Here is a 25,622-nt window from a genome sequence, read left to right as displayed (position 1 = left end):
GAAATCCAGGACACAATGAAGAGACCAAACCTAAGGATAATAGGTATAGATGAGAGTGAAGATTCCCAACTTAAAGGGCCAATAAATATCTTCAACAAAATTATAGAAGAAAACTTCCATAATCTAAAGAAAGAGATGCCCATAAACATACAAGAAGCCTATAGAATGCCAAATAGACTAGACCAGAAAAGAAATACCTCCCGTCACATAATAATCAAAACACCAAGTGCACAAAACAAAGAAAGAATATTAAATGCAGTAAGGGAGAAAGGCCAAGTAACATATAAAGGCATACCTATCAGAATTACACCAGACTTCTTACCAGATACTATAAAAGCTAGAAGATGCTGGACAGATGTCATACAGACCCTAAGAGAACACAAATGCCAGCCCAGACTACTATATTCAGCAAAACTCTCAATTACCATAGATGGAAAAATCAAGATATTCCATGACAAAACCAAATTTACACAACATCTTTCCACAAACCCAGCATTACAAAGGATAATAGCAGGAAAGCTCCAATACAAGGAAGGAAATTATACCCTAGAAAGAGCAAGAAAGTAACCCTCTTCCCACAAATCCAAAAGAAGATAGCCACACAAAGATAACTTCACCTCTAATAACAAAAATAACAGAAAGCATCAATCACTGTTCCTTAATATCTCTTAACATCAATGGACTCAGTTGCACAATTAAAAGACATAGGCTAATGGACTGGATACATAAACGGGACCCAGCATTTTGCTGCATACAGGAAACCCACCTCAGTGCAAAGACAGACACTACCTTAGAGTAAAAGGTTGGAAAACAATTTTTTTCAAGCAAATGAATGGTCTTAAGAAACAAGCTGGAGTAGCCATTCTAAAATCTCCAGCCCAAGAACACAAAGAGGGGGGACTCATGGCTCCACCTGTATAGGTAGTTGAGGGTGGCCTTGCCAGGCATCAGTGGAAGTGGACAGCCTTGGTACCTGAAAGTTTAGATCCCCTAGTGTTGAAGAATTGTAAGAGCAGGGAGGCGGGAATGAGAGGATGGTGGGAGCACACCCTCATAGTAATTGGAGGGGGGGAATGGGGTAAGGGGTTAGGCATCAGTGGAAGTGGAGGGCCTAGGTGCCAAGAGTTTGGATTCCCTGATGGTGGTTAATTTGAGAACAGGAAGGCAAAAATAGGAGGATGGTGAGAGCACACCCTCATAGAAACTCCCAGAATTATATGGATTAGACATGACAGAGGCAGGCCGCCAGAAGACTAGATTCCAGAATTCAAACAAAAAATTATCTTGATACTAAAATTTGTTTTGATAATTGTATATTGCAGAATACATAGCCTTGGTGTATCTACTCATCAGGAAAGCTGAGCAGACCTGCTCAAACCTCTGATGTCCTGGAATTCCAGCTGGATGCAGTGAAGACACAGTGTCAGAGGCTTATCAATTTACTCTTCCCCCAACCCCTCTTCTACTATCTCAACACTTATAATCAGCTTGAAGAAGTTAATGAAGAGTCGGCGCCCCTATTCCCTAGGCTTGGGGACTGAGGTGGTTAATATTGGGCTGTCTTTCTAGGGAAAAGTAGTGGTTTTGGTGGAACAGGGAGGATTAGCTAGGATTTATTGCATAGCCATAACCTACTGGTAGAAATATGTATAATTGTTATTAAGATGAAGTTATAATTTCTTAAATGATACAAAATTTACTTTGATTTCAAATTTAAGTTTTCATTGGTACGAGCTTCTTATTAATATAAAAGTGAGATGAATATTGTTACTATCATAGGCATTGCGCCTGTATAACACATTTAGGAATACAAGGCTTAGACCCAGTCCTTCTTTAACTTTTTCAACTTATTTGAGATGGTTAGCCTGTGAGTTAAGAGCCTATAGCAAATTCATGGCTTTGAGTTTATTGTTAGGGTGTTTTCTATATTTTCTTTAGAAATAGCTGAGAGGAGTTAACAGACAACAGTCCAGATTGCCTTACATAAATAGTTGGTTTTTAAAACATCAGAAGTTCACAGAACTGACGTTACAAACATTTCTGTATTAGTGTTCATTTTGAAGAGACCTGTCTGCCCCTGACAGCTTCCTGTCTTCGATTCTAAGAAGAAATTGAGCATCTTTGGAGTTACTCCAGTTGTGGTGAGACAGCCACTAGGCAAGAATTGCCTCTTTCCATCTATAAACAAATTACTGTCCAGAAAAGGACATGCTTGCGGAATAGTTGACTGATGATATCTGCCAAGACAGAGTAATCAGCCCTTAATAATTCTGCATCACTAGGTCTGTCAGATGATCCTGGGCCAGAAGTCTGAAGATAGGATGCTCCAACGTTTCTAGTATAGGGATTATCCAGGTGTTCAGCAGTCTCTATAAACTGGCTAAGTTTTAGAAGCTATGCTTTGTGCTTTCCATAATTTCAGTTAACTCAGTCATTCTGGATTTCTGACGGGGTTGAAGACTTAGAGTCTCACAGCCAATCCTGGCTATTTACTTTGAGAGAAAAGATCTGAGTGGATGGTTTTCAGCTAACATTCATTCTAAAGCTAAGAAAAAAAGCCAGGTTCAGAACTAAGTCTTTTAGTTAGGAGAGATGACAGAGGTTTTGTTTAGTCAACAAAATGATGAACTGGGTATTAGGTCTATTTTTATTGGATATTTTATTTACATTTTTACATTTACATTATTGCACCTTACTGACACAAATTGGTATAGTTATGCTCTAATTGTATTTTGAGAGAAAAGTTTTATTTTAACAGAAAGGGTGATATGTAGGAGGAGCTAAGGTGGGAGGAGTATGGAGAGGAAGAGGAGGAATAAGGAAAGGAGGAGGAGAGGAGGACCTAGGTGATGAGAGAAAGAAAGGGGGGAGGACATGGAGGTGGATGTTCACATGTCTCCGCCAGTCAAAGATAGTTGATATATCTAGGTTGGGTATTGGGTTATACTTCTGATTGATATTGAGCATTACCAAACTTATAAAGCCTTTGATTAATATTTAAAAAATTGCATAAAAGCAAAAAGGAGAAGGAGGGCATGGAATAGGGGTTTTCTAGGGAGGGGAAATGGGGAAAGGGGATGGCATCTGAAATGTAAATAAAATATCTAATAAAAATAAATTTCAAAATAAGGAAAAAACTGTAGTGAAACAAACAGCAGATTTTAAAAATAAATCTTGATAAAATCGTGTCTAGACCAAAAACAAAAAACAAAACAACCAACCAACCAAACAAACAAACAGAAAAAAAACAAGAAAGCAGTAGTACCCCCTAAGAAATTCATTAAGAACCACAAAAAACTCCAAGTATCACTGGTTTATAAGATTTCAAATGCATGGACTCTAAACATTTTAATGTATGAAGTCTATTAATTAGCTTTTTAAAGTCAAAATGAAAGTTGACTGTCAGGCTGGAGAAATGGGTCAGTGGTTAAGATCACTGACTGCTCTTCCAGAGGTCCTGAGTTCAATTTCCAGCAACCACATGGTGGTTCACAAGCCTCTGTAATGAGATCTAATGCCCTCTTCTGGTGTGTCTGAAGAGAGTAATGGTGTACTCATATACATAAAATAAGTAAATCTTAAAGAAAGTTGACTGTCATGAAGTCTTCATGATGATGCCCCATGTTTGAACATCTACGGACACACTCCTAAACAGTACTGCCGTGCATGCCTCACTTGCTCAGCACTGCTTACCTGAGAATGCTCTCCTGGTCCATTTCTTTTCCTATCTGTGCCTTAGCCACACACATGGAAACAGGCAAATCACTGAGTAGTTAGTCAGCAGCCCTGACATGAGTATAAACTTGTTGTGGTCCCTTGTGGCTCCAGTTGTTTTTATTAACCAAGCCTTCCCATAACCCTTTCAAATAAATATAAAGCCATTATATTAGTTCTTACTTTTTCTGGTGTCTGATAAAATAGAGTAAAAGTACCAGGATGAGAAGATTTAGGTTTAATTATGTATAGCCCTACAATTTTCACTTCACTTCAGAAATAAATTTATATTATGAATTTGAATTGAATAGTGAATTCCATTTCTATTTTTCTGGACAAATAATGGCACACATTATAGCAAATAGAAAAACCCAGTGAGCAAACTATTTCATAAATGATCCAGCAGATGGGGCTAACGGTACAGATTAGGCCAGTCTGGTCAACCCTGATGTCCAAGTATACATTGTCAGCCTGAGGTATACACTGACAGCTACAACAGAAAGCCGTACACAGGCAAGTGTCACCTGTAGAATGCTTTCTCATCTCCCTTTACTTTCACATTTCAGATCAGCTCACTGAAGCAAAAGAGGAATAAAAGGTTGACAGAAATAGTTATCCAATGAATGATGGTAAGAGAAGTGAGGCTTTGGATAAACCCAACAGTTCTTCCAATCACGGTTCTGCTCTGCTCTATTGGTGGGCCTGCCTCACCTGCAAAAGAAGCTTCGTAACAGAGGCTCCATCACACCTTGCTGTAAAACGTTCCCTAGGCCTGCCCTTATGCTTTGTCGTTTGTGCAGCTTACATGCAAACACTTCAGTGGCTCCTCACTGCCTTTAGCTTAAATGCAAACTTCTCTGCAAACACCCTCTTCCTTTCATGTGTTGTAAAACAAACAAGCAAGCAAGAAATTTAACACGAATAAAATGACCAGTTCTAATCTTTCTTTCTTTAAAGATTTATTTTCATTTTTTATGTGTATGTATATTCTGCCTATGTATGTATGCCTTAGCATCAAGTGTGTGTGTTGCCCAGAGAAGTCAGAGCAGCAGCAGATCATGTGGAACTGAAGTTACATACAGGCAGTTGTGACCTGCCATGTGGGTGCTGGGAATCAAACTCATGTCCTCTGGAAAACACTAAGTCTTCTTACCTACTGAGCCGCCTCTCCAGCACCCTTGCCTCCACACTCCACCCTTACCCCAGGCTAACCTGCCTCCCTTTGCCTCCTTTGTTTCCCTCAGTTTCCTGGGTCTGTGTTACCTTACCACTGATCCCTTGCCCTTCCCTGGGCCTTTTATAAACTTATGACTCTGCCCTCTGCACCTTCCATTCTCTTAACTCTATCCTGGTTCTAGCCAACTCATATCCAATGACCAGAATTTGTGGAGAAAGATGTTTTGTAATTACTTATTTTTATTTATTTGTGTGTGCACATGCACATGTACCTGCTTGAGTTAATAGGAATCACATTCATGCAGAAACCAGAAGTCATCAGATTCCCTGAAGGAGAAAAAATTCTTAACTGATCTCACCACTAACGAGCCAAGTTTCTTTAAAAATGTCCAGGTTAAAACTTAAAACTGCATATTTTTCATTTTTCCCCTCTGCTATAGCCTTTTTGTTATTGTTGTTGTTTTTTAACTTAAATATAAAATCCAATTTATTTTTTTGCTAAGCATTTAGTATATTTTACAATTTGGATCCTCCCTTTTTTTTTTTTTTTTTTAACATAAATTCCAAACTTAAGCTAACACTCCTGGTTGGGTCTGTTCAGTTCCTCCTATCACCAGACAATCTTGTAAAGACTGAATTTCCAAATTCCTTCCCCACAGGAGCCCATGAATACAATGCAAAATATATGTAATATTTTACAAACAAAAATTTTACAGTAGTGCACTTAAAAAAAGGTGACAGCATATATTACCATGATGTGTGTTTTTTTTTGTGTGTGTGTGTGTGTGTGTGAGAGAGAGAGAGAGAGAGAGAGAGAGAGAGAGAGAGAGAGAGAAGAAAAAACAGAGACAAGGGAAAGAGGCAGGGTACTGGTTCTCTGTTTAAGAACACCATATACGCTTTCCTTTAGAGAAAGGCTATGCCAGTGTTGTGTAAAATTTGCTAACCTTTTTATTTATACCTTTCATTTTAATAAACATGATGCCTTATTTGATCATACAGAATTATTAATTGAGGCTATATTTAATTGGCCTGATTTTAATCATTAGGCATTCCTGTAAGTTAGAAAGCTGACAAATGAGTCACAAACTTTGCTTGACCATTGCATTTCCCACAGTTGGCTTATAACCAGCTAGTCTCCAAAGGTATTCTCAAATGAAGGCTTCAAACTCTTTAGAAAAGCTAACACCACAACAAATGCCCACATTATTTTACTATCACTCATTCCAAAATGAATTTTTAATGTGTGTGTGCGTCATGATTTTTGTCATAAAACAATCTAATTTTTAAAAAGGAACATCAAAGGAGTAATTTAATAGAAGAATATGATACTTCACAGATATTAACTTCCCTTGCCCCTTAAGCAAGGAAATTGTTTCCTGGGCTTTATACCATACCCCAGTTTACAATACCTTAAGGTCTTGCCTTGTGGCTAGAAGCTCAGACTCTTTGCCATAGAGGTCCGACTGCAGCTGTTTCAGGTCTGCCTGGCACTTCTCGTAGTTGCTCTGCAGAGCTGACAGTTTTCCCTTCTCCACCGCAAGCTCCCGGGCTGCCTGTGAAGACTGCTGCTGCAGCTGATTCTCCAGCTCTGTCTAAAACATCAGTAGTTATTTAAAGGAGAATGCAAATAAGAAGCCAGTCAGATAGAAGATGAAACTTATACAACTAAAACATCTGAGAAGCCCACTAAACTGCAATAATGGCCTAAAATTATATTTTAATACAAGCAACCTATTTTAAATGTATGAAGTCAGAGAATTACCAAACCAACAAGTTCATACTATTTAAAATGCAAATGCAATCAAAGGAAAAGCAACTTTCTCCTAGGCAGTCCTGGGTGCTTGTGCTCTCAGGAGCCAGGAACAACATGCTGTGACAGAAGACAACAGGGCTCTATTTCCTGAATGACATTTTAAGGCTGAACTAAGAGAAATTTCTACATAAAAGAAATTAAGAAGCCATTACTGTGCTGACCTGAATATGTAGTTTCTACTTTTGTAAACTCAAGAGTAACTCTGGGAACTTTTCTAAGTCATCTTTATTAATATCAGGATAGAAAATGAAAATTTCACATAAGTTCAAAGTCCTCTAAAATCAACTTATCTTCAAGAATATGTGGGACAGACATAAAAATAAGACATATTGGTGCTAGAGAGATGGCTCAGCGGTTAAGAGCACTGACTGCTCTTCCAGAGGTCCTAAGTTCAATTCCCAGCAACCACATGGTGGCTCTCAACCATCTATAATGGGATTCAATGCCCTCTTCTGGTGTGTCTGAAGACAGCTACAGTGTACTCATATACATAAAACAAATAAGTAAATAAATCTTTGTTAAAAAGACATATTTAAAATATGTTTATGTAATGGAAAAACATGCTTGGCTTTTAAAATAAACATACTACCTCTCATAAGAGTTCTGACATGCTTAGAAGGACAGGGCCACTGGGAGAATCAAGAGACTGGAGAAGGATACCAAAGAAGACTTACTAGTAGAAACGAGCCCAAAGGACTGTGAGTTATGGTAATGTACTGCATCTTTTACAAAGAACTAGAACATAAGGACTTTAGAGTTTTCAACATGAAGAAATGTTTAAAGAAAACAGAAATGCTAATATCGCTAATTTGATCACTAAAAATTGTACACGAGTTTTTTATTATATTTTATTACTATCCATTAGAAGCCTGCTTGTTTTCTAATGAGAGACAGAAAGGGGTGGATCCAGAAGGAGGGGAGGTGGGGAGGAGCTGGGAGGAAAAAAGAAAGGGAAGCCATAATCAGGATATATTATGTGAGAAAATAAAGCTACTTCTGATAAAAGGAAAAATGTACACAAGTATAGAATTATCCCTATATCCATCCTATGAATACATATGTATGTGTATATATACACACACACATTCACACATATACATACATACATATATACACATATATATGTGTGTGTATATATATATGTGTGTGTATATATATGTATGCATATATACATATATATATATATACACACACACACTCACACACATACATATATATAGATAGATATATAGATACACACACACACACACACACACACACACACACACACACTGGTGAGTTGCTTCCAAGCTGGTATTCCATACTCATATTTATACCAGGAACCTAATTAAACTCAGTAGTCATTTAAAACAAAGGAACATGATATCTTCTTTCATTAATGTTGTTACATATATAGATGTATATAATGAAAAAAGAGCAAAAAGGTATATATGGGAGGGTTTGGGGGAAAAATGAAGGGAAATAGATTGTGTAATTATCTCAAAAAATAAAAAAATTTAAAAAGGAAAAATTGTTCAGTAGTATAAGAGCTTATACGGAAGTGGCAGGGTGTGGGGGATAGAGAACAAAGGCTCTAAGAATGGTCAAGAACACTATATACATACTTGCTGTTGCTGAAGAATAAAAAGGACTTAGCAAAAATGTACAAAAAATACACCGTGACAATTATATTCCAATTTCTGATTACACATGAAAGCATAAAAAGACAAATGTTTCTACATGTCCTATGTTTTTAGAAAATTATTTTTATGTAGTATAGCATAACAGAAAACTGGAAAAGATAAAGCTTCATATGTATTGTTTTTAATTTTGATTCCTTTGACTCTAGTAGCATGGCACCCGACTCTTCATGACACGACTGTTTAGGTTAATCTATAGACTTAAGGATTGCACCTTCTTTTCTAATGACCATATAGAAGAACTAACAATGGGAAAGACCTTACTTTGTTCAAATGTTTTATGCTAAACACAGCCTATTCTGTTAACTCATTCTGGACAAGATGAGAACATGTTTAAGAATGAAAACCAGCATATTATCAATAAATTGTCTCTCCATTCTTAGAAAGAAAAACATTCTGGTTTAATATAAAATGTCACATATACTATAGAAAACCTGACATTGCTGAATTTTTAAAATACATTTCACTTCATAATTTTTGTCACTGTTTTCCCACAGTAAGGATGATTTATTGTAAATTACTTTAATTTCTCTAAGACAGTAGAAATGTGACATAATTGCCCCAATAGCAAAGATTGCTTCTATGGATTTTCTACACTTCTATGTATTAAAAAAAATGATTGTCAAAATTTTAAATAATAAATTAGTTGACAATTCCAATAAACATTTAGTCTTAAATCATGTATCAAATATAACCTTTATATTTAACAAAATTTTAAACATGTACAACTGATCTACAATGCAACTCTCATTTTAAAATTATCAGAATTCCCACATATTTCTTTCTATAAGGAGTAAACAATGTTTTTATCAATACCTTTTGTGAAGCAACATTTTTAACCTCTCCTTGAAGTGCTTCGATTTGTTTTTTCTTCTGTTCAGTTGATTGCTTTAGCTGATTTATGTTCCCCTGAAGCTGCTGTTCTTCTTTCTCCTTTTGCTTTAATGTATTTTGAGCCTGTGTGACTTCTCCCTTGACTGAATTGAGTTCTACCTTCAACTGTTGAGAAGTCTAAAAGAAATTGAAACTTGTTTGACTCAATTATTCATTCAAAACACATTTTCTGAGTATCTGCTACAAGCATCACAGTACTTTTCAAAGATATTATTGAACCTTTGGCTATTTTCCAAGTATGACTTATTTCATAGGCAATTAGTGACATGAACTAGTTACTATGTAGCAATCCAGAAATATCTCTAGTCACTAATACTGTCATTGTCTATGTGGTGTTAGCTTTTGTCAATCTGACCTAAGCTGGAGTTATCTGGGAAGAAGAGGCTCAGTTGAGGAAAGGTCTCCAAACCAGCCTTTGGGCAAGTCTGTGAGACATGGTCTGACTGATGACTGGTGTGGGTGGGCCCAGCCCACTGTGGGTGCTGCCACCTCTGGCCAGGTGGTCCTAGGTATATAAGAAACAAAGTGAGCAAACTTCAGGGAATAAGTTAGTAAAGAACATTTCTTCAAGGATTCTGCTTGAGTTCCTGCCTTGGCTTCCCTCAATGATGGGCTGAAACTGGGATATCTAAGCCAAATAAATCTTTTCCTTCCCAATCTGGTTTTGGTCAATGTTTTATCACATAAATAAAAAGAAAACTTGGGCAAATATATAAAATAAGTTATGTTTAAGATGCCATTATTTTTTCAACGATAATGTTCTTTAGCTTTATCTAATTAAAACTCTTATGGTTCATTGATTTAATTTTCTCTTTTTCTTAATTAAATTTCTTTATTTGGCTCTTATATTTTAAATAAATTTAAATTTTGTTAGTGATAACTAGAACACAAATAACAATTTTAAAATAAACATATGAGCCATTTTATTTTACAGAAATAAATGTTCTCTTGATTTCTGTATCAAGGTGAGAAAAATCAGAAACTACAAAAGCTCATTATATTTTACATATTTATAGTAAAAGAAAACTGTACCTCTTTCTATATTTTACATATTTATAGTAAAAGAACACTGTACCTCTTTTATTATATTCCACATGTTTATAGTAAAAGAACACTGTACCTCTTTTATTATATTCCACATGTTTATAGTAAAACAACACTGTACCTCTTTCTCTTTCTCGAGTGACTTTTTCAGTTCATTCTGTTCCTTCAGTGCACTTTCTGTCTGTACTTGAAGCTGATGCTTTAATTCTTTACAAGATTTTTCCTAATAAAGAAATACCACATTGAAAACATCTGTAATTACTTACAATTGATTTATCAGTGTAGAAAGAAAAATAGAAGGAAATATCACATACCAGGTAGGGCATTTTAAATAAGATAATGATTTCTACCTAAAAAAAAAAGAATAAATGTAAACAACTAACCAAATCTAATATAGCAGCTTTTCCTTTCTGATTCTCTTTCTCAAATTCACTTCTGGAGTTTTTTAAAGAATCAGAAACTTTTGACAGTTTTTCTTTTGTTGTCGAAAGCTCAGCCATGAGAGCGTCTTTCTGCGCCTTCAGTGCTGTCAGCTCTGTGGCCGAAGCTTGCAACCTGTCACTCAGCTCCTTGTGCTGTGTCTTTGAATCTTGACTTAACTTTTCAAATTCTTGTTTCAAGACAACTTTTTCTTCTTCTTTCTTGGTGAGGGTTTGTTTAATCTTTTCAAGGACTTCAGATTTATTCTGTAGATCCAATTTTGTATGAGATACTCTGGATTAAAAAGGAATATTTAAAATTAATGTAATATAAAATTTATCAGTCAAAATTATTCATGAGTGATTACTGAGTCTTGAATTTTTTTATGGCTCAGAAGAAAAAATAAAGTAATTTTGAAAACACTGAAAATTGCCTTAAGATATTTCATTAGATGCAGATGGTTTCCTCAGTAAGGATCAAGTCTTTTACATTCCTAACTTAATCAAGTCTTGTCCACCACCATTAAGTCATCAGAGAAGTTCAGATAGCAAATCCTAGAGGCTCTACAATGACCAGCAAGTTTTCCAGACCCCCTAAGTACTGAATCAGTGTGCTATTTCCTCTGCATAAATGGCACTCTGTCTCTTCTCTTAGAAATATAAAACATTTTATGTTGATAAATTTGAATATCAAAACAGTTAACATAATGTAGCAAGGTATTTTTAAAGGAATCATTTTACTTCACTACTGTGAGCAGTCCTAGCCCTGGGCTAGAACTGTGAGAGCTGTGAGAGAAAGGAGACTAAGCAAGCCAGTGGGGGACAAGTCAGTAAGCAGCACTCTTCCTTGGCCTCTGCTTCACTTCCGGCCTCCAGGTTCCTGCCTTGACCTCTAGTCCTGCCTTCCTTTGATGATGGACTCTAACCTGTAAGATGGAGTAAACCTTTTCCTCCCAAGATCTCTTTTAGTGTTTCACCTTAGCCAGAGACAGCAAATCAAGTACTCAATAACATCAAAGCTGCAAAAACCATGGCAAAGTTGAAAAAAATCATTCCTAATGAGAAAAAATCCATTCTATACTTAGTATAGTAACTCAAAGTAGAAACTTGGCTGTTCTTAGGCAATACATATACACATTACAGTTTTTAAAAATTTTTATATTAACTATTTCAAACTGGTGAACAACTCAAAATGAATGCTCAAGAGAAACTGGTACCACATTACTGCTGAATAGTGACTAACATTTTATAGAACTAAGTGAGCAATGGAAAATGATGCTAACTTTAACCAAGTAATAAAGGCTTTATTTTCATTGACATTAACATTGCTAGTGTATACAACCAGCACTGTGTGCATGGATACACACACACACACACACACACACACACACACACACTGAAGCAAAACCACACTTGGTGACTGTCTAAGCGCGGTGCAGTGTGAACAACCAAACCCTTAGGGATAAACAGTGGAAGGTCAGTTGGCTTCTTACTCATCCTTCTGCTCCTGAAGCTGTTTACTCAGCTCTGCATTTCTGAACTCCAGCTCTGTGCTCAGCTGCCTCTGCTGTTGTAGGCTCTGCAGTGCTTGCTCCTTGCTTGCTTTAACTTCACGAGTGTCAGCTTCTAGTTTCTGTGGGTGAAGTACAGCATTCCTTTGAAGTCTGACAATACCTAATGATTAAATATTGTAACATTTGGTCTGCATACAAATTGTTATTGACAAAGTATACAAAATAGCTATAATATATTTATAGAAACCCACTCTGAAACCACCACTGAATGAGAAAATTGTTCTACTTGGAGTCTGCTAGAAAATCTAGAATATGCTTTTTTACATAAATCAGTGGTTATTGTTTGAATTAATTATGAGTATCAATAATCATAAATATTAAAAATGCAAATGTTTGTCAATTTAAGTTTGAAAGACAAAACTAATTAACAGGTTATTCCCATATCCACTTAAGATATATTACCTATGTATATGCAGTTAACAACCACAAATAAGATATTTAACATAAAGTTGAATGGATTTGTCATGTAGTCATCAAATTGATACCTACTGATCCTAAATATACAGCACTTAGAATTCCTGACTTTGCTTATTGTCTGTTAGATTATGTCATTGTTGTTTATACTGTACCAGGCATCTCATATATACTATTATGTGTCTGATTTTTCCAACTTATAAAATAAAGCTACTATACAGTTTTAAATAGAAGCAATGTGCTTTCACTTCATCATTGTGCGTGTGTGTTCTCATATGTGTGTCTTTGGGGAGTGTCTGCAGATGGAGAACAATAAATTGAGTGTCTTTCTCAATCACTCTCCATTTTCTTTTTTCTGAGACTCAGGGTCTTGTCACGAAAGCCAGAGCTTGCAGAAACAGCTGGGCTGGTAAGCATTAAGTCCCAGGGACCTTCCTTTTTCTGCCTGGCCAGCACAAACACCACAGGCCCTTCCATCATGCCTGACATGGGTACCAAGGATCCAAGCTCGGGTCCTGCTGACTACATGGCAGGGCTTTACTGACTGAGCAATCTCCCTAGACTTCATTGAATTATTTTGAAATGAAACAGAAAAACATAGACATTATACATGGGGTACCTAGTAGTGTTATGCTTAAATCAAGTTAGACATATCTCATTTACCTTGCTTTGTGCTAAAAACTCTCAAAGAATCAGTTTTTCTAAATGTTTTTGGAAATGTTCAGAATAAAGTGTTATCTATAATCTAGTATTGTGCAACAGCACCCCAGAGATTCTTGTTCCGATTACAACTGTTTTAGAAAGGTTCCCACGTAAGAGTCCTCCCTGCTTACTTTTCTCTAACACATTTTCACCTATTGTTTTCAACCATATCTAACCTGTCATTACTACTACTGTTGGCATTTTAAAAGAACCCATACACAGAATTGTAAAGGCCATTCCTTCATATTACATGGGTATAGATGTCCACATAGAACACTCATCTCATAATTCTGTAATCATACATCATCAACTCATCATGGAAGTGTAAGTAACATGGAATCCTATCAATTTTTGTGTGATTGTTAATATTTCCAGAACCAAATTAAAGTTTTTCCCTGATCTGTCTAATTATTTAATCTTTTAGTAAACCAGCACCTCACTTAGAATTATCTTAAAGCAAGGTTGCGCTTATGATAGTTTAAATGCATTACTAAATTAGAGGCAAATTTCAAAGGGTATGAAAAGTTTTAAAAAGAAAAAAATTCACTATAGAAGAGATATTAGATTAGAATGATATGTAGGGAAATGGAAGAATCAAAGGGAGAAGACATTTGATAACAAGACTTATACTGTTTGGTGTCTCCTGGAAATATTTTACACTTTATAATAAACTAGCAATATATTAATTTTTATTTATAAGAGCCACCCATTAATGAAGGAATTGAAAATAAAGATGGAGTTAAATTAACTGATAAAGTAATTTTTAACTTTTATACCACTTCGCCTTTCTGTTATTTAAAAGTCTTTCAATCTGTGAAGACTATCAGACTTCAAAGCTGTTGAGCAGAAAATATGACAAATTCAACTGTTTTTACACAAACCTTAATGTGGCCTTCTAAGTCTTCAACTTTTTGTTCTAAAGAGAGTTGCTTATCCTTGTAATCCTTGAGCTGGTTTTCCAGCTGAAGGCAGTGCTCCTGCTTCTCCTGGAACTTTGCAGTGACCTGATCCAACTGCACACTGACCTTATTTAACTCCTGCAGAAAAACACAAGTGAAGAAAAATTGTAGCACCCCAATATTTAGTAAAAGGAAAACTGAAAATTATAGTTTTATATAAGAAGATATCTGGATAAGCCTTCAAATACATTCAATGACTTAGCCATTGTCTTTATCTAACAAATAAAATTATGATGTACATAATGTCAGATACCAAGTTAATTTGTGTAACAGTTAAAGAACTTAAAATATTTTAGATTTATTATTTTATGCATATGAGTGTTGTGCCTGTGTGCCAGTGAAGGTCAGAAGAGGGCATCAAATCTACTGAAACCGGAACTGCAGACAGTTGTGAGATGCCATGTAGGCACTGGGAATTGAACTCAGGTCCTCTAGAAGAGCAACGAGGGCTCTCAGCCACTGAGCCACCTCTACAGCCCTAAACAGCTAACTCAAACCCAGACCCTCATACATGCTAGGTAAAAACTATGCCACTGAACTACTTCCCCAGCCAGCTAACAAAGTTTTAATAATTTTCTAGAAATATTATCTAAAAGCTAAAACATATGACAGATCATTAAGTAAGTTAATAGAAGTAACTATTATACTGTAGTTGAACGTTTTCAATTTCAAAGCACTATTTAGAAATTATATTCTAAAAATACTGTAGTTACATCTGTAACACATGCTTAAGTCACTAGAATATCCAGTTTCACAGAAAGAATATAATAAAATACTGGTAAGACCGCCACTCATGGGATTTCAGTGTCAATGTTTTGGTAACTTTCCTCTGTATATTAATTTCTCTTCTATTTGTTTTATGTACAGATATTAACAGTCTGAGGCAGTAGCTCTGTAGGAGATAGCATTCCCAGAATGTGTGAGGCCCTGGATTTGATCTCCAATACTAGAGTAAATGAATAATTAATTATGTAAATAATATAAAAGTAAGATTCTACTTGCATAGTATTTTATTTTAAATTTCTTTATTTTTATCACAACAATTTACTATAAAACTTTTTAGTAGTTCTCTAAATTACATGCAACTGCATAAATTCCCATCTTATTGATATGACTCATTTTTTAGCCATTTAACTTATTACTAATCTATTTTAAATTCTTAGATCACTATTATACTTTGTGTATTTAGTACCAGAGATACAAATACAATCTTTGTATTTATTATTCCCTTAGCATAAAGCACTATAAAATATGGAAATTCTAAATTTTTTAAAAATATTTCATTTTTAATTAGCAAAAAATAGTTTCATTATGGCATTCTCTTAAATACTTTGTTTTGATCATCCTCCAAGACTCTTGCCCCTCATTTCCCACCCAATTCTTAAAACACACATACACACATATACACACACATACACACACACACACACACACACACACACAGTGTTTCCCTCTATAGTGACACATGTATCTCAATATTGTCTCAATTTGTAACTGACTCTTAAGGAACCTGAATGTTTTCTAGTACAGTTTTTTATTTGTATACAAATGGAGTCTTTGTTACATATGAAATGCTTGAGACCAGAAAATCTGAAACTTCATGTTTTGGAGTACAGAATTCACAGGTTAATAACCCTTAATCAAAAATTTAAGATTCCATGTGCTCTAAATCCATCACTGTTACTCAGAAAGTTTTGTATTGGGGATATTTTCGATGTCCAATCGAAAATATCAGATTGGGTAAGTAATGGTCAGTCGGAATTTCCTTAGTGGTTTACTTCCTTCTTACAATGTTTTAAATAACAAGGATATTAACAAATCCTCATCAAACAAATGCGAAAAGTTGTTTATTGTTTCATCTTTTTGATGTTTGCTCAAAAATTTTGTTAGCAGTATTTAGACAAAGAGTGCACCTTTATGTGGTTGCTCCTATAAATATTTTCATATTATCATTTCCAACTTTGACTACATGCAAACACTTTTCCAGATGTAAGTAACATGCATATACCATAGTCACTTACATATGAGTTCATGTGTATGAAGGAAAATATTAGTGTGTGTATACAAGCCAAAACATTACCAGGTTCCCTACCTGTTGTTTATCTTGTAATGCATTTTGAGCCGTGTCCAAATGATTCTGAAGATCAGCTCTTTGAGCAGTTTTTGCTGCCTCTGCTGATAGTAATAACTCAGTTTTGGCTTTAATCTGTAACAAAATTTACAAATTTTTAATTCTATATTTAATTGTTGACTTTCCCTTTCTTAAGACATATTGACTGTGTCACAGAACTATTAAAAATTAGGTTTGTTAGCAGGAAGTAATAATTAGACACTGGAAAATACATATCTGAAACTCTCCTACATAGCCGTGGGTACGGGAGAAGACTCCTAGTGATGGTCTGCCAGCAGCGGAGAGCTGCTCCTGTGACACAAACCCACAGTGCTCTGCCCTTTGTGAAGAAAATGGTTCCAAGAGTCGGGATTCAGGACTATAATCTGAGCATGTTAGAGGCAAAGGAAAAGGATTATGAGTTCTGGTCTAGTCTATGTTCCATGTTTAGACCCTATCTTGAAAAGGCAAATAACTTGTATTAATGTTTTTTTTGTTTTCCTGGAGAAGACCACTGTATTTTTCAGGACACATCCAATGTATACCAGTATAACAATAAACTGAACTCTGCCATTGAAAGTGATGGCTCCAAAGATCAAGGATTTTAGTATGGACTTCAAACAATAAAACCAACTAGAAGTATGTTTAAAATTCACTCTTTCCAGATAACTTCTCATGTAAAGAGTTTTACTTTTGATAATCATTTAAAAAGCCAAGAAATTACACATTTCAAACCTCAGGCTTGCTACAATATACTTTGAACCAGAATCAAATGAGTTACAAGTTATGTTTTCTTTATCAAAAGTAGTAAGTATTAAAATAAATTTTGCACAACTCACTTCTAAATAAGAAAAGCAAAAAGTAGAAAAATATGAATATATTTGAAATTAAAATGTTTTTAGCAGAGTTAAAATGATACTCATGTAGCTAAGTCAACACAAAAGATGTAAACTATCTATAAGGGTAATTTTAAGCAGGAAAAAAAACCTCCACATAATTATTTCTCAATAACTCAATACTTACTCTGCAAAAATAATGTTGGATAAGGTATATCTCCATACTGAGTTCAAACTGAGAACTAAAGAAAGCTACACTTGAAATAACAGGAAGTAAACAACTCACTGACAAACACGCGTCATACTGTGATCAGCTTCATTTACATATAGCAATTCATCTATCTGACAAAACTAAAAATCATGAAACACTTCAATATATATGTGGCATATTTTCCAAAATCATGTAATCCAAGACTTAAGGGAAGTGAGTAATAGCTCCACTATCATCTCAGAAGGGGCCAGTGGGGGATGGGAGGAAGACCCATCTCCAGGCCCTTTATTGAATATGAAGAGCAGAGAGCCAGCCACTGCTGCAGCCTCCACTCTTGGAGCTCAGGCATTCAAACCCTTCCACAGTCAGCACTAACCACAGGCCCCTGAGGTACTCGCAGTCACTGCATGTGCTAACTTACCTTCATACTGTGCTGACCATCCTACCAGGAAGTACCTTGGAAGTAGGAATCAAAAGTTACATTACAGAAATCACCTGTCCATAGGGAGAAAGAACAAAAGTATCTGTGGACACAGAAAATCTCAAGAACTACACAGTTTAATATGTATTCTTATTTTCCACTCAAATGTATGCAAAAAATGTATACCATGTGTGGTCTAAAATGATGTTGTATAAATACAAACTCATATTACCTGTATGTCAAGCTGAGAGACCTTCTCCTTGCTTTCATTTAACTGACTGCTTAGTTCATTGACACTGGTCTCTAGAGAAAGAACACGGTCTTGTGCAGCTCGAAGATGTGCCTTCTGTTCCTGTACCTGGTCATGCAAGTTCTCCTCAGCTTGTTTATGGCTTTCCGACTGATTCTTCAGCTTCTCCATCAGTTGAGTTAGCTAGTACACATGCAAGAGTCTAATTACAAAGTTTGCAAAGCACAACAAAAATGAAAAAACTCAAACCAAAGTATCATCAGAATTCTGAACTGCCCTATAACAGGTGATTTCACGGTTTTTCAAGTAAAAGTATTCGTACCTTTCATAATAAGTCAGTATAAAATAGCCCAAATCCTAAGAACATCAAATTCATTGCCATCTCTAAGTTCTCAGGCAAATTTACACTGTTTTCACTTTTGTAATGTTATATTTTCAAAAACATACATTTTAAAATTTTAGATGAAACCTAATTCACCTGATATTTCTTTTCATGTATGTGGGAGGATTTTTAAACCTACAGATACATTTTAATAAGTCATCGTCCTCTGATGCTCATGACATGCGCCAGCCTATGAGGCGCTGCCCCACAGAGGCATGGTTCTGTCTCCTCTCTGTTTCATTCTGAATGGTTTCAACCGTTATGCTTTTACGCTATGCTTTTTTTACTGATACTCTTTTCCATTGCTAGTTTTCTATTCAAGTATTTAACCTGTTTTATCTTTAGCAGTTCTAGATGGGTGTTTTGTGTCATGCCCACTTCCAGTCCCATTTTATGGTTTGTCCTTCACACCCATGACACTAAGGGGTATTGTAAGGTACTTGTCTTTCATTTCAGAGCCTGTTTCCACCAAGTTTGTTTGGTTTTGTGGTTGTTGTCTTTGTTTTTGTTTTGAAGTGCAATCCTAATTTTATTAGAGTTTAAGAAAAAAAAAATACAAGTCAGGTGAAAATCCCAGCAAGCACTAGAAGATAAAAGTCACTCATGAACAGAGACCACTTATCAGGGAAGAAAAAAACACTGCCAAGAGAGGATGTGCTCTAAACACAGAGCTGAGGAAAGAACCCCAAACCCGCCACTGAATGACTGATCTACTGGTCACGGGTTCCACTTTTCTACTGCTTTCATCTATGCAGCACTCTTTGGTTGTTTATGGTGACTTCTCTGAACCATGCTGTCTTCCTCCTGAAAATGCTGTTTGTTCCAGCAGTAGGTACTGTGTGTGTGGCCTCCCTGGGTCCGGTCAGGATTCATCTTACTTTCTGTTAGAAGCATGTGGGAGCTCTTACAGTATGCTTCCTTCTCAGCAAGGTCTGGTGCATCTGGTGCCCTCGTGAGAGCCTCAGTCAATCAACCAAGCCCTTCCTATCTGCTGGGTGTGCCTGCACAACTCAGGAGCTCCAGCTCCCTGCTTGAGTACAAACTTCAACTTTCACCACAGACCCCAACAGACCCCTAATAAGATTTTTGGTGCTTTTCTGTACAGTGTTAATTCCTACCTGACACTGAGCCTTGCAAATTCAAGCTGCCTTGGCCTCAACCCACACTCGTCAGTTCAACAACATCACTGCTTTCCTTGGGTTCTCCTGTCCTACATGGCAGTCTGGAAAAACATGTGTGACTCAGAAGTCAGAAGAGTAAAGGTCTTCAGCTGGTTTCTTTTCCCTCCCAGGTCACAGTCCTGGGCTTTGCTTATTGGTTAATGGTTGGAAGAATGCCTTTATCTACTGTCCCATTTTCCTGTTGTTCATGGAGGATGACTAGGAATCAGTTACACCAGGTAACCAGAACCAGAGGGACACTGATTTGTTTTAACTCATTCATTTAAATGTATGGATTTTAATCATATTTTTAAAAAATATTGTTTATTATTATTATTGCACATGGGTATATATACTGTGGGTATGTACATATATTTCCTGATAATATTTCTATAATAAGTAGTGTCACACTGTAGACAACTAAAAATGTTTCATACAAATTAGGCTAATAAAACCCTCATAAGAATTCTTCAACACCAACTTGGAGCTAATCATGGCATCGTTTACCTAACAGAGGCAGAAGTAGAGAGATCAAGATAAACTTGATGTACATAGCAAGTTCCACGCCAGCTAGAAACACAATGAGTCCTGTCTCAACAAATGAAACGACGCACACAGCCAGACACAGTGGCATGCAGAAGGGGAAAGCAGGAGAAAACTGAGCGAGAGGCCAGCTGAGGTTGCATGTGAGATCCCAGTCTTAAAACGAGAACTAAGGAAACAACTGAACAGGACACGTGGCAAAAACTCATGTTACATTCTAACTTTTCAATTAGAACAGTAGTATAACCTACTATTACTTAATTTTTCCCAAAACAGCAGCTATATAATATTTTCAGTTATTTATTTACCTATTTTTAACAAAATATCACTGTATAGCCAGCCCTAACTGGCATTAACTTGATATGCCAGGACCATCGTGGCCTTGAACTCACAAAGATCTGCCTACCTCTGCCTCCCAAGTGCTAGGACTAAATGTGCATACCACTGCACCCAGCCTCCATTAAGATTTTTGTATATTTCTTTTAAACTGTTTATGCATTTTGGAATAATAATTTATTAAAACTATTAGGAAGCTATATATTATCCAAAAACAAATACATTATCAAAATAGGATTACCTGTTGAGTTTTAAATATTATACAATACTCAGTAATCGCTAACACTTGATTCCGACATTTAGCTTCTTAATTTGTTACTCATCTTTTTGTAAACATCACAAAGTGCCAGGAGGCAAGCATGTATCCTCAGTTACATGTCTACTTTCCAGTGAGCTGGGGCAGTGATTTCCCTGTTGTCACACAGGTAATCAGTTACCTCCTAGGATGTGAACTGTGCACATCTTTTATCAAAGCATTGTACAGGCCTTCAATACATAGGGACCTACCTTGATGATGAATATGTGATATAAAATATAACATTTTAAAACAAGCAAGAAAGGTCAGGATCATGAATTACTTTTGATAAAACATTTAATATAATTCACAGGGACTTAAGAACTACAACAGTTACAAGCATACTTGCTGCTGCAGTGCATGGTTTTTCTCTTGCAACTGGTTAAGAACAGCAGTCTCTCCTTCACCAGCTTGGATCTTTGCGTAAAGATCTTCTCTTTCCTTTTCCAGTAAGGAAATATTTTCTCTACTCTTCTGTAGTAAGGCTTCAAGATTCTGGATCTTTTGATCCTTATCTCCAATTTGACGTAACACTTGTTCCAAATCATTCTATAAGGAATTAAAATTACTATTTTAAGGATGGAAAATTTAAAAATTTATTCCTTAAACACAAATGGCTAATAGTAAGTTTAATATATTTAATAGTAAGTCTAATCATTCAAAGTATTAGTCTTACATCTTAAAAATTATTACATTTTCTTGTAGCAAATTAACTAAAACCACATATTTAATAATACAAGTCTGCATTGTTTATAAGCATGAATTTAACAAAAAAGTTTACACCATCCTTTTTCTGATACTCTAGCCATATTCCCTACACTTCTGGCCCTTTTCAGACACATGGGACTCACTCAGTGACCACCCTGCTCACTCCTACCTCAGAGCCTACATCAGTGCACCAGTGACCACTGCCTAAAACGTTTCCCTAACACTCAAATGGTTCCCTCCCTCCCCCTCTGCAAATGTTTGCTCAAGTGTCACCTTCTAGGTTAAGCAGCCCTGACCATGACATTTCCAACTATAGCCTTTTGCAACAGTTTATATACTGGTTTCTCTATTGCACTGCACTTAGCTCAGCACACTATAGCTGACCTATTTCTCTCATGTTTACTTACCTCCTTCTACCTTCCACTACAACATATGCTACATAATATGAATGCATTCTCTTTCTTCTTCATTGTTACACATACAAGACACATGACACAGATGCTCTGAAATAAACATGAATGAAAACGACCAGTGCAGATGGGCAGTGGTGGTACACTCTTTTTGTCCCCAGCACTCAGGACACAGAAGCAGGTGGATCTCTGAGTTTTCGGCCAGCCTGGTCTACATAGTGAGTACCAGGACAGCCAGGGCTACACAGAAAAACCTTGTTTTAAACTGACCCCTGCAACTCCCCAATCAGTGCACTCTCACACACGTCCACTCATGGAAGCTGACTTCTATACCCAGCATAGCCCTCCTCTTCCTCAGTATCACACAGAACACCCTGCAACAGATGACATCTGCAAGTTACTTTCTACTCAGAATACAGCCCCAGCTTTACAAGTAAGCCATGAAGTGTTAGCGACAAGTAGGCACCAGCATCTTAAATAATTTAAAAGTCAGTCACTTTCAAGTGTGCTTCTCTAAGCTTCAGTCATGAAGAATCACATCCCCTACTTGCTCTCAGCTTTTGCTCCTGCCACCAAGAACTTCTCCCCCACCTTTGACTACTCTTCTGGAATCCAAGTTCCAGGGCAAAGCTTTCACAGAAGTCACTGTTTTCTTTCTCCATTGAAAACACCCTGTGCATCTCCCTCTCTAGCTGGCCTGTCAGGCTAGTCCTATAGGCAAGCCACGGAGGCCCTTTCCCTGCTGTTGTCGCTGCCATCGTCCTTGTAGACAAGCTTGTGCTGGATTGAAGTGTGCTATTCTCATATATACTACCCTCTACATTTTACTGCTACCTGTAAATCCCTGAATTCAAGGAAGAAGTGAGACCTGATTTAGTCTTTGTCTTAATCTCCATTTCTGCAAACTTCCTACAGAATAAAAAACACAGACAGAATTAATAGTACACCCTCAACACTCACATCACTTAATTCCTTGCCAGAACTCATTCTATACTGCAATCACTCACACACAGGATTTTGCAATAGTCTAAAATCATGAAAACTAAAGTCTGACTGTTTTACTTTGTAACCACAACTTCCTATCTGCTGACTGCATGACCTCATCTTCAATGCCCGTCACTTCGGTTTCCTTCCAGCTGATTCATGTTAGCTTAGCTTTTCTTTCTAAACCTCAAACTGTTCTTGCAGCCACATCCTTCATTTCCTGTCACCTCAAAATACCCCAACCATCCCACAAAATACCAACTCCAGATCAGTACTGCAATCTGTTCCTTCCCTCCATATTTCTCAACAGTGCTAGAAAAAAAGCACAATCTCCTTAGTGTCTGAGTTCCACTCACCAGTAAACACTCAGAATCATCGTCTCAGTGGATTTTGTTGGAATGAGGTCTCCAATCTAACGTTCTCAGTAACTACTTGAAGCTTCTGCATTCTCCCCAACTCCGAATCCCTGCCTGGCTGATCCTGATCCATTATAACCCACAATTACACCTTGATATGTGAGATTGTTTCCTAAGTGAGCTCCCTTGACTTTCCATTCTTTTTCCTATTGCACTGTGTCTGTCTGTGCCCATATTCACCCCCTCTGTCTGAACGTGACCCTGGTCACTTCCTTCTGTCTTTCGAGCTGCAGTGGATAAGCCCAGATATGCACCCCACTGTGGAGGTATCATAGAGTCTTAGCATCTGATTCCTTTAGTCACTTCTCTTCCTGCAATTTTAAATAATGCTCTATACCAGCCATTGTCATGAACAAGAAACCTATTCAGATCTTTTTATTCCTCAAAAACTCTCCCTAAGCCAAATTTCCCTCTAGTTTCTACCCATTCTTCATATAACTCAGATTTAAGTTGCAAAAATAATTTATATTTCTTTTTCTTAGTTCCCACCTCTCACTCACTAATCAGTTATTTATATTTTTCCTATCACTTTATTGAAATTATACTGAGCAAGGTTATCAGTTTATCTTAAATGCTTTATCTAACAGATCTCTCTACTTGTACACATTATTTCCTTTAGATTTGAAGCTCCAGCAAAGCCTAACAGTTGAAGTCATACTAGCTTCAGTATCCTTTTCCATGCATTTTTACCTGGAATCTACATCTCTGTACCTATCCCAGAAATACATACTCAATGACTCAGGATGCCATTTGTAGATAATCTCCCATAACTTTTCTTTTCCAAAACAAACTGTTTGGGTGACGTAACTGTCACCTATGTTCCCATAATTATTTTACAGGAGTGTGGGGGACTTGAACTATACTATTGTGTTTGGTTCCTCAGACTTCTCCCATTTCCATGAGACTTTTCTTGGCCCCTTGCCCATCCTTTTCTTACAAATGTTAGTAAAAAAGAATTTCTATGTACTGTGAGTAGGGAATGAGCAACTAAGTGTGTTCACCTGAACACCTCGCTCTCCCCTGAGAGGAAACCTGCCTGTAGAGTAAAATGCCATTATTTCCAGCGGTGTCTACACCTACAGAATTAATTCTGAGACACTGTGTAAGAAAATCCTCTTAGCGGTTGACCTCTACCAAAATTTTCATGCTTCATTTTCATTTCTTTCCTACTTTTAAGAGTAAAATCCCAGAGGAACCTACAGACACACAATCTAGTTTCTCTCTCTCTCTCTCTCTCTCTCTCTCTCCTCTCTCTCTCTCTCTCTCTCTCTCTCCCTCCCTCCCTCCCTCCCTCCCTCCCTCCCTCCCTCGAAAACCTATCAGGTGCTCATCCTATCTTCTCTGTCCAAATTGTTCTCACCAAGATCAAAGACCTTCTTATTGCAAATCCAACAAGAATCTCAGGTTTCATTTTGTCTGGTGCTCAAGTAAGAATCCTTAGCCACACTTCCCTTTTCTCCCCAACTTGCTTCCTGATCAGGGTGTTTTGCTGCAGCAACAGAATTCCTAACTAAGATACCAAGCAACCCTGCCCAACACTGTAACCCTCACATAGCACTGTGCATGCCTCCTACCATGGCCCTCCTTTTGTCATGACTACAGCACTTAGACAGCCATGCATCTTGCTTATTTACCATGGGTATTGTTTGCTCTATCACCAAGTATCCATGACAGCAGATACTTTTCTATGTTTTACTCACTGCCATAAACAGATACAGAATCAGTTCCTTGGCTGAGAATAGACATAAGTAATACTGCTCACTGATTAAACACAAAAAGTAATAAATGAATCCAGGATTCTGCTTCTCTCTTTGTCTGACTCTTGTGCCATTCATTCTTCAAACTCAAAAAAGAAAGAGTACTAACTGCAGAAATGAGTTAGTGTACTCCACAGACACCACAATTATTTCTCTATACACACCACTAGACTGCTTTCCTAGAGGGTAGGCACTGTGCCTCTTTATGTTCAGTACTGAGCAGTGTCTGGCATCCAGTGCTGGGTAATATCCAATAAATAAAAGAAATAAGGAATAAACAAATATGGAAAACAAATTCATTTCAAACCTGTATCCTCTCTCACATAAGAAAACTAAGCTTCTTTTACCTTCTACACCATGTAATAATAAAATGTGTTCTAATTTAATCCAATCAATTATATTTTCTTTACCT

General features: G+C 36.7%; 1 protein-coding gene across 4 annotated transcripts in view; it reads right to left on the bottom strand.

Moving 5' to 3' along the window:
* Nucleotides 1-25,622, bottom strand: part of Eea1 (early endosome antigen 1) — a 116,421-nt gene that overhangs the window by 13,175 nt on the left and 77,624 nt on the right. For all 4 annotated transcript variants that reach the window (XM_076920055.1, XM_076920052.1, XM_076920054.1 and 1 more), the window contains 9 exons: nucleotides 21,281-21,484; nucleotides 18,202-18,402; nucleotides 16,484-16,597; nucleotides 14,314-14,469; nucleotides 12,236-12,375; nucleotides 10,707-11,037; nucleotides 10,445-10,546; nucleotides 9,202-9,396; nucleotides 6,303-6,485 (listed from right to left, as the gene is read on the bottom strand). In XM_076920055.1, the coding sequence (XP_076776170.1) occupies nucleotides 6,303-6,485; nucleotides 9,202-9,396; nucleotides 10,445-10,546; nucleotides 10,707-11,037; nucleotides 12,236-12,375; nucleotides 14,314-14,469; nucleotides 16,484-16,597; nucleotides 18,202-18,402; nucleotides 21,281-21,484 (1,626 nt within the window). The remainder of the gene's footprint in view (nucleotides 1-6,302; nucleotides 6,486-9,201; nucleotides 9,397-10,444; nucleotides 10,547-10,706; nucleotides 11,038-12,235; nucleotides 12,376-14,313; nucleotides 14,470-16,483; nucleotides 16,598-18,201; nucleotides 18,403-21,280; nucleotides 21,485-25,622) is intronic.

The sequence above is a fragment of the Arvicanthis niloticus genome, chromosome 22 (genome assembly GCF_011762505.2).
Source record: "Arvicanthis niloticus isolate mArvNil1 chromosome 22, mArvNil1.pat.X, whole genome shotgun sequence".
Lineage (NCBI taxonomy): Eukaryota > Metazoa > Chordata > Mammalia > Rodentia > Muridae > Arvicanthis > Arvicanthis niloticus.
The sequence above is the reverse complement of the archived record's forward strand: the minus strand, read 5'-3'. Positions and strand labels throughout refer to the sequence as shown.